This window comes from Pterocles gutturalis, unplaced genomic scaffold (assembly GCF_000699245.1).
Source record: "Pterocles gutturalis isolate BGI_N339 unplaced genomic scaffold, ASM69924v1 scaffold22703, whole genome shotgun sequence".
In the NCBI taxonomy this organism is placed as follows: domain Eukaryota; kingdom Metazoa; phylum Chordata; class Aves; order Pterocliformes; family Pteroclidae; genus Pterocles; species Pterocles gutturalis.
In genome coordinates, this window is record NW_010121104.1 from 22,130 (window position 1) to 39,248 (window position 17,119).

The following is a 17,119-nucleotide window of genomic DNA, read 5'->3' on the forward strand; positions in this document are numbered from 1 at the left end:
TGATTGCTTTAGAATCTCATAACTGCCACTGATGCAGAAGCTGCGACGTGAAGGCATGTTGCCTTTTCACATAGGCTTTGGAGATGGCAAAGTGGGATCTGTAACTTGCTGGTGGTTTACTTTGTAATATGCACCAAAGACAAATGGAAATTGGCAGCTGTCCCTGGAAAGATCCACAAGATTTATTTTAGAGTAGACTGATCCTAGAATCATAGAATCATAGAATCATCGAATGGTTTGGGTTGGAAGGGACCTTAGAGATCATCAAGTTCCAACCCCCCTGCCATGGGCAGGGACACCTCCCACTAGCCCAGGTTGCTCAAAGCCTCATCCAGCCCAGCCTTGAACACCTCCAGGGATGGGGCATCCACAGCTTCTCTGGACAACCCGGTGCCTCACCACCCGCACAGGAAAACATTGCTTCTTAATATTACAACCTTGACTATTGATAGCATTGATTAGCTCTCAAAGAGAATAATTAGAAAGAAAAAAAAAAAGGCAGCTATGTACAAGAAGATAACGGCTATTTCTATATGGACACTTTATTCTAAGGGCCAAATTCCTGCAGGTACCTGGGACAGAATGCACATGAGACACCCTTACTGCTTCTCCTCGTAAAGCTGTGAGGAAACAATACCTGGAAGATCTTGAAGACAAAATCCTGTGTGTAGCATGACTATTCACCTCAGAGCTCCTTGTGTACTTGCAAGTACAACATTTTTCATTATGCTTGTCCCCATGCAAAACGGCAAACAAATCAGTACTGGAGAAAAATACCTGCTTCAAATGTGTACACGGGAAAGGCAGGCAGAAGCATGAGCATTGAGGAGACAGGATGCTGCTAACGATGCAGCCATTAACTTCATAATGCAAGATGATGCCATTCATCTGCATTTGGAAGGAGATGTCTTTGCAGCATGGGCTAGCACAAAAAAAGGACTAAAGGCCAGTTAAAGATTAGTAGAATCTAGGGATTTTGAGAACATCTAGATCTGGCAGAGATCTTTTTCTCCTTTATTTAGGGTAGATGGGTGGGAGATTGCTATGTTTGCTTCCTTAGAGGAAGGATGGATACAGTCCCCTGGCTTATCTGATGTATTGCTACTGAGACAGTGACTGCAAATTTACAGTATGAACAGCAACAGGAGCTGTGTGAGGAACTGCCTTTGCTTTAGATGTAAAGAGAAATCTGATCTGAGACCTCACCAGTGTTGATGGCAACTTAATAGCTTGTCTGGCAACCCTCCTTTTCTTCCGGTACCAGACGCACACAAAGCACAACTCCTGGCCTCAGCATGGAGCAGAGCCTTAGGTGTTTAGACAATTACCACGTGCATTTCAACTTAAAAGGTCTGGCATGGAAATAGCACGGTTGTCTGAATAGATGCAGGGCGTGTACATGTTTTGGCAAGCAATGACAAATAGAACTGTATGATGTATCATCCCAGTGACAGAAATTGGGTTAGAGGGCTCGTGCCTGCCAGATGACCATTTTGTGTGATTTTGCAGGGTTTGTAGCATCAGGTGAACCAAACACAAAGATGACTTTTTCAAACTGTCGTTACTGAGATGTTCAAGTGCTGCGTATTCACATACCTAGCCTGCATCCCCTGAAATGTTGTTTGAAAATAAGCCCTTGGGTAACTTCCAGGAAGAGGGAGGCAAAAGGCATAGTAGGGGGGAGGCAGCAGGACTCTGAGATTTAGGTGCCAAATCTCCTCTATGTTTGTTAGCTACTCATGCCATACCTCCAGCAGTACTGAGTCAGGACTTGCTTTCACAGGCAGCCTGTGAGTTACAGACATAAAAATACAGTTTTGTGGCACTTGGTCCAGAACCTGCAAGTGCTGATGTGATTATAACCCAGAGCACCAGTGCTTCCAAGGCTCTTCTGGAAATGGGGTGTGTGTTCCTGGACAATTAATGCTGTTCTGGATTCTGTCTGACAGGTCCCAGTCCTGTCCATGCTCGGTAAGGATGTAGGTTTTGTTAGTGTCTTCTGGCAATGATTAGAGCTACACGCTTCTCACAGTGGTGATCACTTTCTGATCTGGCTACACTTTCAAGCCTTAGAGAAACTTATGTCGATTTTTGTAGTTTCTGAGTTTATGAGGACAAGGTGTGTAGTGGGAAGAAAAGGAAAAAGTGGTAACAGACTTTAATAAGCATCACAGTGCATAAGGCATGAAACATCCCTGAATGACCACCTGTGTAGTCCTGTTCTGGGGAGGCATTTGACTCCCTGTCCCCATTCAGGACTGAAGCAGCACTAATAATAAGCTGTTGCTGTTCACACTATCAAGTGTTAGAGCTCTGCTCAAACCAGATGTCCCAATGCTGAACCTGTAATTTGGAGAAACCAAGAACGATTACTTAATTTCCTAGCCCATGATAAACCCTGCCTGGGAAAGCCAGAAGCAATCCAAGTCTCTGTGTTCTGTTGTTGTCTGAGAAATGCCTGAGTGATAACTGTGATTCAGGAAATGGTCACCACACTTTTCAAACTGAGGCCCGTCAGAAGTTAATTAATCCCTGTGGGATTAATTTCTGTGTAAGAACTTCAGTGAGGCTGGTGCTGCTATATCTTCCAGGGCAGTTGGCATTGCATGGTTGGGCTCTTGAGTGTCATAGGCTGTTTCCCAAAGTGCTCTTGGAGCTCTCAGAAATAGTCCTGGGGTGATCCAGCTCCTCATCTCCATGATCATCCTGGCCTTTCTTTAGCAGAGTTGGCTGCCTAATAACCCACCATGCAATGCTCATGAAGCCACTGACCAGCAGAACTTCCACCCAAGTTTATGCCACCTGAATCCTGTTCTGCAGCACCATCCCTGGGCTAGCAGGAGAACGAGGTGGCTGCCAGGCACTGCAGGCAGCCGTTGTCAGCACAGAGGAGGATCATTTGCCGTGAGCAAAGTTTGTAAACACAGCTCTGTTTAGGAAAAAAAAAAAAACCAAAACACTTGCAGCCTGCCTTTCAGATGGAAAGAAGTCCTGGTTTTGTCCACTGACCAGTTGCAGTGCACAGAAGGAAGAGAAGGTGCCTTCAGTTTGTGAGACCTCTGCCACTGGACAGGCTGGCATGGCAATGTGCATTTTTCAGATGTGCTCTCTGCATAGGGTGCTTTTTTCCAGCAATCTTTCTTGGAGTCTTCAGGAGGAGACCCTAGGCTGTCAGGGGTCTGCAGACCACAGACTGAGGACTCCTGTTACAGAAGTGTCCAGAGCACAGAGGATCAGACAGCATGCTGATATTGTTAGCCTGTGCACGGTGCATGTGTTCACCTTTCCAGCTTGTTTTGTCTCCAGTGGGTTCTTCACTTGGGTTGACGCAGTTCCTTTACCTTTTATATATTACGTTAACAGCAAAAGCTGTAACAATTGAAACCTCTTTAAAATCACTTCTTCCTAGTGTGCAGATTTACACCTCTGGGGCTGCAGTAAAGGTCAGCTATGACTGCAGAATTGAAGGTTAGAAGGAGAAATCCAGCATCTCCCTCCTCTTGAGGGTACCACCTCTTCCCTTTTCCTGCCGTGCTGAGATGGTCGCTGTGGGGATCACTATCTCAGTGCGTGGATTTTCAGAGCAACCCTTCACAGCTAACATGCACTGGGCTGCAAAACCCATTAGCTTCAGCCCTGTAAAAAGTAGACTTAAAAGTGTAGTGGCTGTAATAAAATTATAGTGGTATCATAAAAATGTATTACTCTTTCATAAAGGATATGAAGTGTCTGAACATATATAACAAGGTTCTCCATCAATCCTCCACTTTCAGTTCTTGCCTGTGGGGCTGAGGCTCTCCTTTTAAGAAACACGTCTTCATTTAACTCATGGTATTCATCAAGATACACTTGCCTTTGGTCCGCTGAAGCAACAGGACCTGATTCTGTTGTGTCTACCAGGGAGTAGAGAATGGCTACAACTGGAAAATCCTGCTTGGTTAGTATTGCCTGTTCAGTGTGCACAGACACCCGTGGTGGTGTGACACACCAGCAGCACACAGTCAGGCTGTATAGAAATAGCATGAATTTTTCTCCTGCTCCTAAGTGGACTAACAAAGGAAAACCCTTTGCCTTTGTCATCCTCACACTGTTTCTGCAGCAAGGTAGAAGATGCTGTGTCACTCCCTCTCTGTTACTGGCTCTGTGAGGCAGCATATTTTTAGCTTTGCGGCAACATTAAGGTGACTTCATGTTGGTGCCCCTCCTGCTGCATCTGAGTTTCCAGCACACAAACTCATGGTAAATCATCAGGGAAGTGCTGTGTTTCATCTTTCTTAAATTCCTCACATTTTGTGAAAAACATGGAGTTGCTCTTAGGCAGAAATGGTGGCAGCATCTCACTAGGACAAGCCAGTTTTATCCCCTTTCGTTATGTGTTTTCTAGCCTATCCAACCAAGCTTAACAAGTTTCCCATCTTTAATTTTGATGACGACCTCAAGCATGTATGTATCACTGCTGTGAGCCCCAATACCACCAAGGCCACCCTCTGTGCTCTCAACTTGTGGAGATACTGGTGCATGAGCAGAGGACCCAGAGATTACATGGACGTCACGAAGATCAGCAAACTTAGGAACATACTGTTTTCTTTTTCAGTGGTGGGAGCCAGCCCCTCAGTCAAATTAAGTTATCATAAAGTTTGAAAAGAGATGGGATTTCAGCCTTCTTTATGTCCTTGTGGTCTTGGAGACCTTCCAAATTTATCTTCATAAAATTGTGACCTTTTCTAATTCACACCCTGTTGCACTCACAGTTGAGCCAGTAGCTTGGAAACCCAGGGTGATACTAAAGATTTCCATGTACATAACCCTTGTATACAGCCCTGGCCTCATGTGAGGAGATTTCCTGCTGTTACCCTCAGGACATACTGTTTGCACAATTTCTGCTCCCAGAGCCAGACAATGCAGTTCAGACCATTTCAGGACTTTTCTCCAAAAATGAACTCCCAGAAAAATCAGCGTACACACCAAAAATAAGGACTGTGGCTAAGGGCCAAAGTACAAAAAGCCCCACTCACATTTTTCTAACTTTCTCTGTTAGGTTGATCTAAGGCATTGGCAGGCTAAAGCAGCCTGACTGGCAGCCTCACGGCAATACTGACATCTCATGGCCAGAAGAAGTAGCAGTTGCTGCTTCTCCTTTTTCTCCTCTTCCTCATCCTCCTTCTCTTTCTCGTCCTCCTTCACCTGAAAAGTTTTCATATGTATCACGTTACTGCAAAAGTACAGAGTGTGACACCCAAGTGGTAGGTCACACATTTGCACACAGTCATACCTCAGTATGTCTGAAACCTTCATTCACTTCTAAAAAAGCCAGGAATTCGGATCCTTCCTTCTGAATCTGTATTTCTACACATGGTGCAGAAGTGGTGCCAGCCAGTGAAATGGGATCTGGTCTGCCTGAGCTTCCTTACACCATCGCATCTCTTTGGCTTAAACACATAGCCTCTTCCCAAGGCTCTAAGGCTGCCCAGAAACAAACTGGTGGGGAAGCATGGAAACTGCTGCAGGTTTCTTCAGACAGAGCGCAGAGAAGCCCTAGATGTGTCTTCCCCACCTCTGATGTACCTTGACACATCTTTCCCCTTCCTCTTGTTCCAGATCCCAACAGTGAAGCTCAATGAACTCCTGGAGGGCTTTTACATCACTGCAGAGAAAACAGATGGGTCTGACTTTCTAGCCACGTGCCTCCATGCTATCCAACGAGGCCTGGACCAGATCCTCAAGGATGCTGGTGCTGGTTTCTCCATCACAAGCGGCACCTTCAGGTCTTCCACCAGAAAGCTCAAGGAGAAGCTTCAGGTCCTGAGCGAGGCTGGGATGTCTGGTGCCTGCTCTCGCAATGGTGTCTCCTTCTCCCTTTCTGATGAGGAAGAGATGTGGAAGATGGGATGCCTGGGAGATGACAGTCCCATAGCCCTGCTGCCGCCAGTGGTGAAATGCAACTGAACACGTGAACCTTACAGGAGAATGTGGACTTAATGTTTGGTGACACTGAATTGCTCAAAGACTCCCAGAACAGCCTGTATTTTTGTGGCAGAACAGACAGTGTGAAGCAACAAAAACAGGGTGAACATGAACAGGGAAGAGAAGGCTCCGGGGAGACCTTGCAGCAGCCTTCAAGTGCTGAAAGGGGGGCTACAAGAGAGATGGGGAGGCACTCTTGACCAAGGGGTGGATGGATAGGATGAGGGGTAACAGCTTTAAGCTGAAAGAGGGTAGATTTAGATGAGATATTAAGAAGAAATGTTTTCCTGTGAGGGTGGTGAGGCACTGGCACAGGTTGCCCAGGGAAGCTGTGGATGCCCCATCCCTGGAGGTGTTCAAGGCCAGGCTGGATGAGGCTTTGAGCAACCTGGTCTGGTGGGAGGTATCCCTGCCCATGGCAGGGGGGTTGGAACTGGCTGATCTTGAAGGTCCCTTCCAACCCAAACCATTCTGTGATTCTATGATTCTAGGGCCAGATACCACGAGCACTCAAAAGGGCACAAGCTCTGCCCATACTGCCTCTTCTACAAGTACATGTACGTACACCAGCCCCGATGCAGATGGTGGCCAAGTCTACCTTCTAATGGTCCAGGTTGTCAGCTGCATGGGGAATGTCTGGTATGAGGAGCAGAGGATGGAGCTCCACTCCCTCAGAGGTGTCGTTGCCAAGCAGGCAAAGAAAGTGAAGCTGGAGCACTGTGAAAATTTTACGTTTTTCTCCTTCACTCAGGCTTCCAGGAAGTTTGTCTCTCTTCCAGTAACTCCGCCTGTGGTCTGCTCTCACCAGCCAGGCTTTGCCCAGTAGCTTTTGTGACATGTGAAGAGGGTGAGCTGCTTTCAAACAAGAGCAAAAAATGGAAAGACAGGACAGTAAATCCTTCCTGAGGAGGGCTCACAAGGTGCGGTCCCATTTTGGGGATAAATACAGCGTTGTTCTGAAAAGTGGTGGAGCAGTGGTCTCCTTCACCACTGCCAGGTCTTCCGAGCAAAGAGTTGGTAGAGAGATCTTTCCTCATTGGAGGCAGCAATGTGTGTATCATGGATTTTCTTCCTCAGCAAGCAGAGATAGGAGAAGGGAGACTGAGCTTTTGGGGACCAAGAAGTCTTGAAGAAGTGCCTATGCTTTCTTTCAGAGCTACTGTACAAAAGTTACTCTCTTGTGATGCATATTTTTTGATGGTTCACTGTTTTCTCCACTTGTTTCCTGTATTGTAAATGCAGATATTTTTCAATACCTGATCATTGACACTGGATCTGTAGGTACTGCCAGAAACTACTATTGGCTTTACCAAATAACAAATGAACAGATGAAATCAATCACAGCATCTTCAAAGGACAGCATTTTTAGTCAGTCACTTACAGGTGGTTAGGATTTAACTCAAAAATCAGCTTTTTGGGGTTGTCCAAGTTTTGAGACATCTTAAAGGATGTCACAGAGGAAATACAGTGCATCATGATCTCAAAAGTCAGCTGCTCAGCATCTCTTGAAAATGAAAGGACTCTACAGTGTCTCAAGTCTGGCATCCAAATGATGTAATTTTCAGAAATCAGCGGTCAGTTGTAAAAATAGTTGCCTTAAACTTCCACAGCTACGGCTTGGTCCACTTTCTGTTGAGAGGAAAACTTCATTTCAGCTGGAGCTGTGGCAAGCCTTTAAGTCACACAAAAGAACACCCGGAAGCCCCGAAACAGAGCTGGGGACATGTAACTTGATGATGTGCAGTCTGCCTCTAATCTAATGGAAATATTTGGCTGTTTTTTTTCCATGGGTTGCAGGACTGTGAGAGGATTGATGAGGTTTACCAAGCCCACTGTACAGTCACTGATTTTCTAGTACTGTATAACACCATAAAATTACAGCTTCAGTCCGATAGGCACATGATTGCAAAGATAAAATAATGACATTAATAACAGGTTTTTTTAAAGATAGCTTCTCCCTCCCCCAAATTGCCTGAATTCTCTTTTCTTTTTAAATATTAGTTTGATTTGTAGGATCTCTATGTTGTGAAATATATTATTGCTCCTGTCTTTTAAATGCATTTGCACAACATTATTTTAATTTTAAGAAATTAACTAGCTGGATATTGAAACACTGAGTAGCACCAACTTCAGCAGGGGAAACATCTGCTAGGATGAAATACTAGGGCCTGAGCACTGAGGCCCTGAAACAAAGTTGACCTCTAGATGAACCTCACAACCTAACAATATACCTAATATGTATAATATTGGTCACATATGCAATGTATTACCTTATGAATATATGCCAGTTTAAAAAAATTTTGTTTTAACGCTTACAGAGCTTTGCTGTAATGCTTGCTGTGTAAGGTTAGCCAGCAGAAAGATACTAATTGTGTAACAGTAGCCAAAATTAAGCACGGATGTGACCTATCATGACAGATGGCAAAGGAATGTGGCAAGTCGGGACAAGCTTTGTCGAGAGATACATAACCAAGATTAGTAGATTCTTTTGTTCATGTTATCTCCCTTCTCTTGTCCCTGTCCAGGCTCAAGACAGAAGTTAACAAGGAGAAAACTACACCAGATGTTTTTTCACAGTTTAAGATATAAAGTTGTTTATTTAACTCTATAAAAGCAGGGACCATTGGCAGGGAAATTTGGAAGCCTCATCTATACAGTGGATACAATGTATAGAGATTTCCCAATTGCCAGGAGGGACTCTCCAAATCCCTCCTGTAAACAGGCTCCCCAGCGACTGTGGGTCTGGATGATGGTAACATATTAATAGGGCAATTGGTGATGTATCTATCGCGATCACTAACTCTATGTAGCAATGATAAGGTGCTTTACCTTACTTTCTGCTTGCTATAGTAGTTTGGTTATTATTTTGCTGCTTTACCTTATCTTGGTTTAATTTATTTTCACTGTATTATTTTTCTTATTATTTTATGACTTTAAACATAAATAAAAATAAGCTAAATTCTTTAATTTGGTGCCTGTGTCCTTTGTGCTAACCCCATCAATTGGCAAAACATAGGAAAAGCTGCATCCTACAGCCCTCTGAGGCTGTGTACATTATTTCCCACTCTCAGGGTGTTTTTTTAAGTGTCTGATCCTGGGAAGCCTTGGAGCCTTTGCTGGAGGCGGCAGGGGATGTTCAGGATTTCCAGACAACTTAATGTGATGGAAGCAGGAGCCTCTGCTTGCACAGGGTATTAGGTGTGCATTGTGGGCATTGCTCTCAGAGTAAAAATGCTATTTGTCATAATGTTGTTTCATGGGCTATAGTAAAGGGCATTCCTAGTTAAAAAATACAATTCCAGTCCTGCAAAACAATATCACCCATGAGGACTGAGGAAAAGCAGAAGCTGGGCTGGGACAGTGTTTATTTGTCTTTGAAAGGAGCAGAAGAAGCTGTTCTAACACAAACCATTTTGAAACCAGAGTGCACCCAGAAAATCAGACTCTTTGTTTGGTAACTAATTGAGGAACCTGTTCTTCAGAGGTGCTGACCTGCTGGAGCTCCTCCTGCAGTCACTGCCACCCAGCAGTTCCTAGGCTGGGACCCTCTGGTGACTGCTGGCAGTCAAAGCAGTCATGCTGAGGTTTCCTTAGGCATGAATAGGAGCTACGAAAGCCCCGTGGCTTTTCCTCTAATCTCTAGAAGCTTTTTGCCCTTAATTTCTTTGTTCGGTTGATGTGGCTGTATTTCATAGGTCAGGAATGCTCTGTGGCAGCATATGTTGGATAGTTTCTTAGACAAGAAACCTCAGCTGCCTTCTCTGCCCACACAGCCAGGGGAAACTTGGCCTTGCAGTAGCGGTGGGCACTTGCCTGGGTTCAGACCTCTGCAAAAATAACAACTTGTTCCATATCTTAGTGGAGGGAACCTACAGAGAACTAGGACTGGCTGTAACTAAAGAGCACTCTTCTGCCCATGCATATGTTGTTTGCAAGAGTCAATAAATATACATGGCAAGCATTTAGCTTATGTCCAGTATCCTAAGCAGGAGGATAGTTCCTCTTCCTTGTTTTGCCAAGGACTGAATATTCTATATATGACAACTGAGTAAATCTCCAGATTTGGCAGGTACCATGCAACTCAGCCTGACTTTGAGTTATCCTGCAGTTATCCTCCAGTCTGTTGTTCTCCTGCAGTGGTATCTGCTATCACAGAGGAAATACAGTGCATCAGAGTACTAAGGATTTTTTTAATAGTGACATAAAGTGAGTGAAAAAGAGAAAAAAAAGAAGTTATTGAGTGCTTTTGTGAAGAAGAGTTGGTCTTGATTTTGTCTCACAGTATGTCTTATTCCTTTGTCTGATGTTCTTGTGTTTGACAATTTGATATCTTTTTTCTCACTTACAAGTAGTGTTTGTTCTGAAATAAAGGCAATATCACCTTTGTAAACTGTGGAACTTCATTATGGACTGAACTGTTACAGAAATTACTTGGATACGGGGAATAACATGTGGTGTTTAACTGTCAATTTTTGTCACAAAGAATATTTGCCTATTAGACAAACTTCAGTACTGGTGGTCCTTTTTTTCTGGTAGCTCCTCAAATCTGTGATCCCAAAACCTATGTTTTATCTAACAATATTTAACTCTTTTGACTTCTTTGGCTCAGCATATAATTATCTATATTTCAGCAGTGGTTAATATCCTCTAATGAGACCAGCATGACATTAGTATGTTAGTTCTATCTGAAGGAGAAATTTTCCCTCTTGAAGCAACTCCTACCAAAAAGGAAAAGGACAAAGCCAAGAGAGGTGTGATATAACTCGCCAAAGGTCAGCAGTGGGTTATGGTCATTCTCTCAGCTACATCCACTTGTGGCACCCCTCACTTGCAAGGCCATTACTTATAAATGCAACTCCTCTGGGAGCCCTGCAAGAGCCAGTACTCAAGAATCACCGACCTAAAAAGAAAATCAGGATACGTCAAAAGTGGCACTTACCCCTTTTGACTGTAGGCAAATAATCAAATGCTGCAAAGGACAAAGAAACACACCTTTGCATCTCTTGTGCCAAAGCAGGTATTGTCTGTTCTGTGCCCAAAGACTGAGGTACATTCCAGGTGGATGGGGCTCATAGCAGCCTTGTGCTTCTGCGGCGCACTGGGGAGCTGGGCTATGAGCTTTATGTTCTCAGCCACGTCTCGCATGCTGGACTGTCCTCAGCTGTTGTTGAGAAGCTGGCTGTTGCTGACTTCCAGTAAGGCATACAGTATTCAGTGGGTGAATTCAAGACCTTCCTTTAACATAACTCTCGTATTGCAAAATCAGAGCACTTAGCAAATCCTGATTTTATTAGTTTTTGTGGGCCATGGAGATGACACCGGCACAGCATTATTGCTTATTCTGGGTTCTAAGGTAGACAAGGATTATGGTTCATTCAGAATTTGCTGTTAATTGCAGGATTTTATTTTGCATTCCCTCCCCACTCACCCGAGACTAAACACATCTATGATGTGAGGCACACGCTCACCCTGGCAGGCTATAGAATTATGCTCAAGATTGTAAAAATACTGCCTAGCTGAGTGACTAGCACAATAAGACTTCAGGCGTTATGATTTGGAGGCCTTTGAGGCTTTTCTGCAGTGTGTCAGGTTGGGCACCCATAATTGCTAGTTATTTTGGAAGACTTTGGAACAGCTGGGTGACCACCACTGGCATGGGTGAAAGGGGACACACATACATCTCTCCTCATCACGGTGAGGCTGTGCACTTGGGCACGTTACAGCAGACAGACCTGATTTTTAGTTTTAACATTCACTGTCATCAGGATGGATGATTAATGCAATGTCCTCCTACAATCTTGTGTGCTGGGGAGGGAGGCAGACGCTCCTGTTACACAAAACACAGAGCTGAGTAGAGTCCAGAGCATGTGCGTGCAACTTCACTTTGAAATGTGTCCTCCTGACAGTTGAACTTACAAGGGCATGGAGCCAGCAGCTCATCTAGCACGATGTATTCAGTCCACTTGGTTTAAGCTGAAATTAAATGATGTTTCAATTTTGCTCCAAGAAAATTTTTTCTCAAGCCAATGTAAGAAATACATTTAATTCAATTAAGTAAAGCATTCCATTCTTTGGCAAACTTTCAGTTCCTCAGAATATTGATTGCAGACTTTATCTACTCAATAGTATTTAGTAAGTCACTAAAGCTTTCCTGAAAAAACAAAACAAATCTCAAAATGACACATACTGCAGACCTGAGCCAGGCCATGCAGAACTGCACCTGCACATAGGCAGAGCCCAAAGAACCCTGCATTTGTAACCCACTGACATATTTCCTATGGACTCAAAGACAAATGAGAAGGGAAAATACTAACAGTTTAAGATGTATTATCTACTTAAAAAAAAAATTCTCATGCACCATGCTTTTTTTCCACTCCATTTGTTGCCTCTTTGTCAATTTGATGACGTGGGCAGGGAGCAACTTAAAGGAGTTGAATGCTTTGGGTTGCAAGGTTGTAGTCCATTTTGCTGGATTGGAAGTCTCTAACTGCCATGGTGGCCCACGGGTAATAGCAATTTTCACTGTAAACAGGCTATTCACTACACAGAGAGTGAGAAGGAATCACTCCTATTGAAAAGAGACACTGCAACATCCACAGGGCATGTCTGGCTCATCCCATGACTGAGATGGAGCACCCTTACATGAGGTAAAGGCAAAACACGAACTATCCGGGACTGCATCCCCAGGGCAACATTAGGGGAGCAAAGGGAGACAGAGAGCTGCAAGTCTTACATTCACATCTCCATGAAGAAGTCTAACGTGTAGGAAAATGTTACCTGCAAAAAATGTTGCTTGGAAGGACACTCAGGCCAGGAAACAGGGAAATACTTCCCAGCCTCAACCAGCAGCCCCAAGTGCAGATGTAGGATGGTCTGCAGAGCCACAATCAATATGATATGGTAATTATTGAATATTTTTCTGCTCTGAAGGAAAACCTTGCCTTGAACTCTGCACCTCCCTGAATGACTTGTTCCCTGATAGAAACAAGGGCTCTCGTTATTGGTGCTAATGCTAGAGAGAGAAAAGCAACTGGGCAACCGTGGAAGAAGAGGGAGGTGAGCAGACAATTAATCAAGAAGTGCAGAGAGAAAACAGAAGGCATTAAGGAAGAGATGTGGATGCAAGGCAGCAAAGCAGAGAATAACACACTACTCTCACTGGTCCTGAGCCATTTATTCCTTAGGGTCCTGCCAAGACACTTCATTCAGGACCTACCTGGAGGGGCATGATCTGACTTCTCTAGATATGTCCAGTGGATAAGGTTGCTTTTGCTGAGCTCACTGATGAGGTTTGTGGAAAAATAGTGAGAGGAGATGTGATCAAGTTGTGTCATGCTGGAGTGAGAGAAGTGAAGTTGAGCCACAGTGGTTATTCTCAAAACAAAGCTTCTCATACCTCGTTAAAATACAATCCCAGAGGAAACCATCTTAGCCACGGATCTCTCAGGAGCTTGGAGGAATCTATCTCAGATCTGCCAGTCAACATCATTGGTGTGCTGGTAGTTGGAGAACAAGCTTTTGTGTGTGATCTCACCTGAAGAAGTCCCTTGACTATTCTGGAGTATTTTCTGTGCTTTTGGGTTCTTTCTGCCTTCTGCTGCTGCTGGTGTGGAAGGAGAGTCTAGCTGGAAAGTCCTACACAATGTGGCTTTTTAATCTAGGGCTTTTGAATAAAGCTATTGCTTTTTAAAACTCGCTCACAGTTTGTCAGTGTGTTGGGACCAGCTCAGGGCAATGCCCCGCCAGTTGGGTATGACTCCACCAAGTGGATTTCTGCTCTGCTTGAAAGGTTAACCATTAACCCTGCCCTATGAGGGTCTCTCACTTTGCTAGCAAAAGCTCACCCAAGACCTCCACAATCTTGCCGAGATCCTCCTGGCTCCGTGTAAGGACTGCACCTGATTTCCAGCAGTCTGGATGTGCTGCTGCAAAGTAGCCTCATTCCCAAGGCTGAGATAGTCATGGAGTTGGCTCAAAGCCTGCTGAGCCCCCTCTTTGATAACAGCATGGTCTGTCGGTCTGCTCCAGTGCCTTCTACTTTTTAGGGTTACCACCTGCATCGCTGGGGTGCAACTGCACCCACGAACAGGGAGAGCAGCTGTGGGCTGGGGGGGAGATTTCTGGGGGATGAGGGTGGAGAAGGATGCTAGCAGAGAGTGGTGGGAACAGCATGACATTTTAATGGCTCCCCTGGCATTATATGCTGGCTGTTTTAAAGGTGTGCAAACTGAGGGGCCATCTCATGACTGCTTTTCAGAGCAGTGGCACTGGGGGGGGGTGGGGACACTTGCCTGTGCTTTATGTTGTTAAAGGAGAACACCTCTGTTTTAAACACTTGCAGATATTATAAAACAAACCTGTGATGCCTGAGATAGCAGGTCTGAGGGGCAGGATCGCTATTCATGTGAGCAAAGGGCTCACTGTGAAGTTGAGTGATGCCACTTTCATTATTCTGCTTTTTATTCAAATACGGTGGGTCAGTGTCTCCACAGGGACAATCAGCTGTGGTGTCCACCGTCATTTTGACACAATACCCAAACTGAGTCAAGCTGGGGTCGGAGCTTGGAGGAACACACCACTCCTTTTCCCTTTCCTATGTGGTCACTTTTTTTTCATGAAGGATACACCTAAACTTACAAGCAGGCATTCAGGTAGCACACAGCCGTTGGCCAGCTCTAAGTCACATGTGAGCAAAGCTTAATAGCAAATAAGGGACAAATAGGACATGACAAACTTATGTGCTGAGGCTGCCATCAGCTTCAGAAGCAAGCTCTTGCTTGTCAGAAGCAATCCCAGTTTGTCAGAAACAAGGATTTACTAGAAAGAAGCGGTCCAAGATGCAATTCAAGTCTACACTCTGCAGACCTAAATCCTACTGATAGTGGCACTGAAAGCTGTGCAAGGAGCTATCCTGCACTTCTGTTGAGTGCACAGTGTCCCTGAGACAGACTTTTTGCTGCCTAACTTCCTCTACCAGCCCCTCCAACAAGCAGCCCTGCTCCCACAAGGAAGAAGCACATTCCCTTGCCCTGAGGCTACCATGGGCTCAGGCTCCTTTGCACTCTTCTCCCCTTTGAGCAAAGCAATCCAGTCCTTAACTTCCCACCTCTGCCACAGAGGGACATTGCTGCCTAGTTTTCCCTGCTAGGAGTCTCTCTGGGTGATGAGTGTTTGATCTGCATCCCATCACAGCTTTATGACTGGTATCTTCCTTATTGCGGCAGTGTCGTTTTTATGGCCTGATGGGACCCTGGAGCATCTTAATTTACTTTTGCCATACCTATTCCTTCATATCTGTGCAAGTCGTGCTGACAGTGCATTTCTCCTCAACAGTGCTGGCATTCTTATTTTCAGACAAAACATAACTGGCTGCCAAGTCACAGTTGGCTGCCGAGTCAAACACTACCCCATGATCTATCAACATGAAGTTAGCGAGGCACTTGATTGTCTTCTGTTGTTATCTACTGTTTGCCACCAGCCTGTTATACAGGTTAATGGGATCTAACGATGACATCTGTAAAGACAGTTGCCACTACAGACTGCTGCAGTACTCAATGGGGTCCAACCTGAGAGAAGAATGTGTTCACTGTATCACACCACATGAAAACCTGCCTGGCTACTAGGTGCCATTTAGTTAGTTGTTATGTCTAAAGATAGAGCAGTTGTGAGGAAAGTCACACAGGATAGCACTTTTTTTTTTTTTTTTTTTTTTACACACACTTCTGGAGGAGATTAATTTTTCCCATACCAATAGCATTGGCTTTTGCACTTGATACAGTTTGTACTTTTGATGTTAACTCACTTTAATAAAATCCCAAAATGTCCCTTCCCTACCTTAGACCTGTATAAAAATCCTATTATAGCAAAATTATAGTTTTAACACTGCCTTCTTAGGCTCTTTGTAATACTTCTAACACATGAAGAATCACCACCTTGGAGTCTTTAACCTAAATCACAGTGAGAAGTAAGACCTCCTCCTTGTTGCGCTGGTCCTAGGGGACTGTTCCAATAGCTGGAGGCAATTTCTGGGAAGTCTGACACTTGACATAGCATCTTCACCTGCAGCCTGTGCCAGCTCTCATGGGGGCTTTAGCTGCTGGGCATTTTTCTGAGCCTTTCTGAGCACTGGAACAACATGATATTTCATGATTGCTCATTGACCGAGATATTCACAGGAGATCTGAATCCAAGAGCTGTATGTAAGAAGCCTTGCTGACTACTAAGGACGAAACGGAAACCACAGACCTAAGGCTGCAGTAGGTAATAACCCAGTGAACAAATGCAAACACACTCCTCCTTTCCATCCCCTCTTTTCATGTCCAAATCCAGACACTGAACACAAAAGAATTAAAGACAATTCTCACCCGTTATGTGAAATATGAACATTAAGAGATGCGGGAAAGCTAACATTTGCTGGTAAGCAATGCATTATACATCAGACTAGTAAGAACCACAGCAGTGATTCAGTTTTTTGCTTTGTTCCTTGTGAAAATTGTCCCAGTTTTGAAATGCTGTCAGATTTGTGGGGGGACTGCAAGGTGCATTTTGTAACTCCCTGTAAATATTATTTACAGGGATATTTCTGAAATCAATTTGGCTGCCAGAAAGAAGGCTGCATAATTTACACTATATTGTATGTATTAGGAAATTCCATAGGTATATTTCCTTCTGCCACTTAAAAGCAATATTGTAAGAAATAGCTTACAGGAAAGAAAAACAGATTGAGGAGGGGAGGGGGAAGGAGGCCAGGCATTAGCTTTCATTGCTGTAAATATCAAAAGTGAGAAAGGGATCTCTAATGACATACCTACATGGAATGCAAAATGCATACTGAACACACATCGTAGAATTGTGAGGCAGTGAATTACCATCTGATTCTCTTCATGTGTGTGTGAGAGAGACTGGGATGTATATCCAGGCTCATTGCAGATGGTTAAAAAAACCCAAATGTCTAGGGAAGCAGGCTATACTCAGAATGGAGTAGTGTCAAGCCAAGCCAGCACAATACACCTTCAATTGGATGAGACAGAAACTGCCTGGTTCTTAGAGGGACTGCCAGGGTTGCTGGCATGCACGTCACCCAGTTGTATACAGGCCAATGCATGGCCATTTTGCTTTCCTTGGACTAACAAGCCATCTGCTAGGGCAGAGTTTG

The 17,119-nt window shown here is 44.4% G+C and overlaps 1 protein-coding gene across 1 annotated transcript; it reads left to right on the plus strand.

Moving 5' to 3' along the window:
• Window positions 1-4,021: 4,021 nt before the first annotated feature.
• Window positions 4,022-11,575, plus strand: LOC104464438 (uncharacterized protein KIAA1958-like). The gene is given in 8 exon segments (XM_010077143.1): window positions 4,022-4,103; window positions 4,385-4,555; window positions 5,597-5,941; window positions 5,944-6,066; window positions 6,268-6,295; window positions 6,462-6,548; window positions 6,550-6,726; window positions 11,554-11,575. Coding segments are annotated over 8 exon segments (1,035 nt in total).
• The last annotated feature ends 5,544 nt before the right edge of the window (window positions 11,576-17,119 follow it).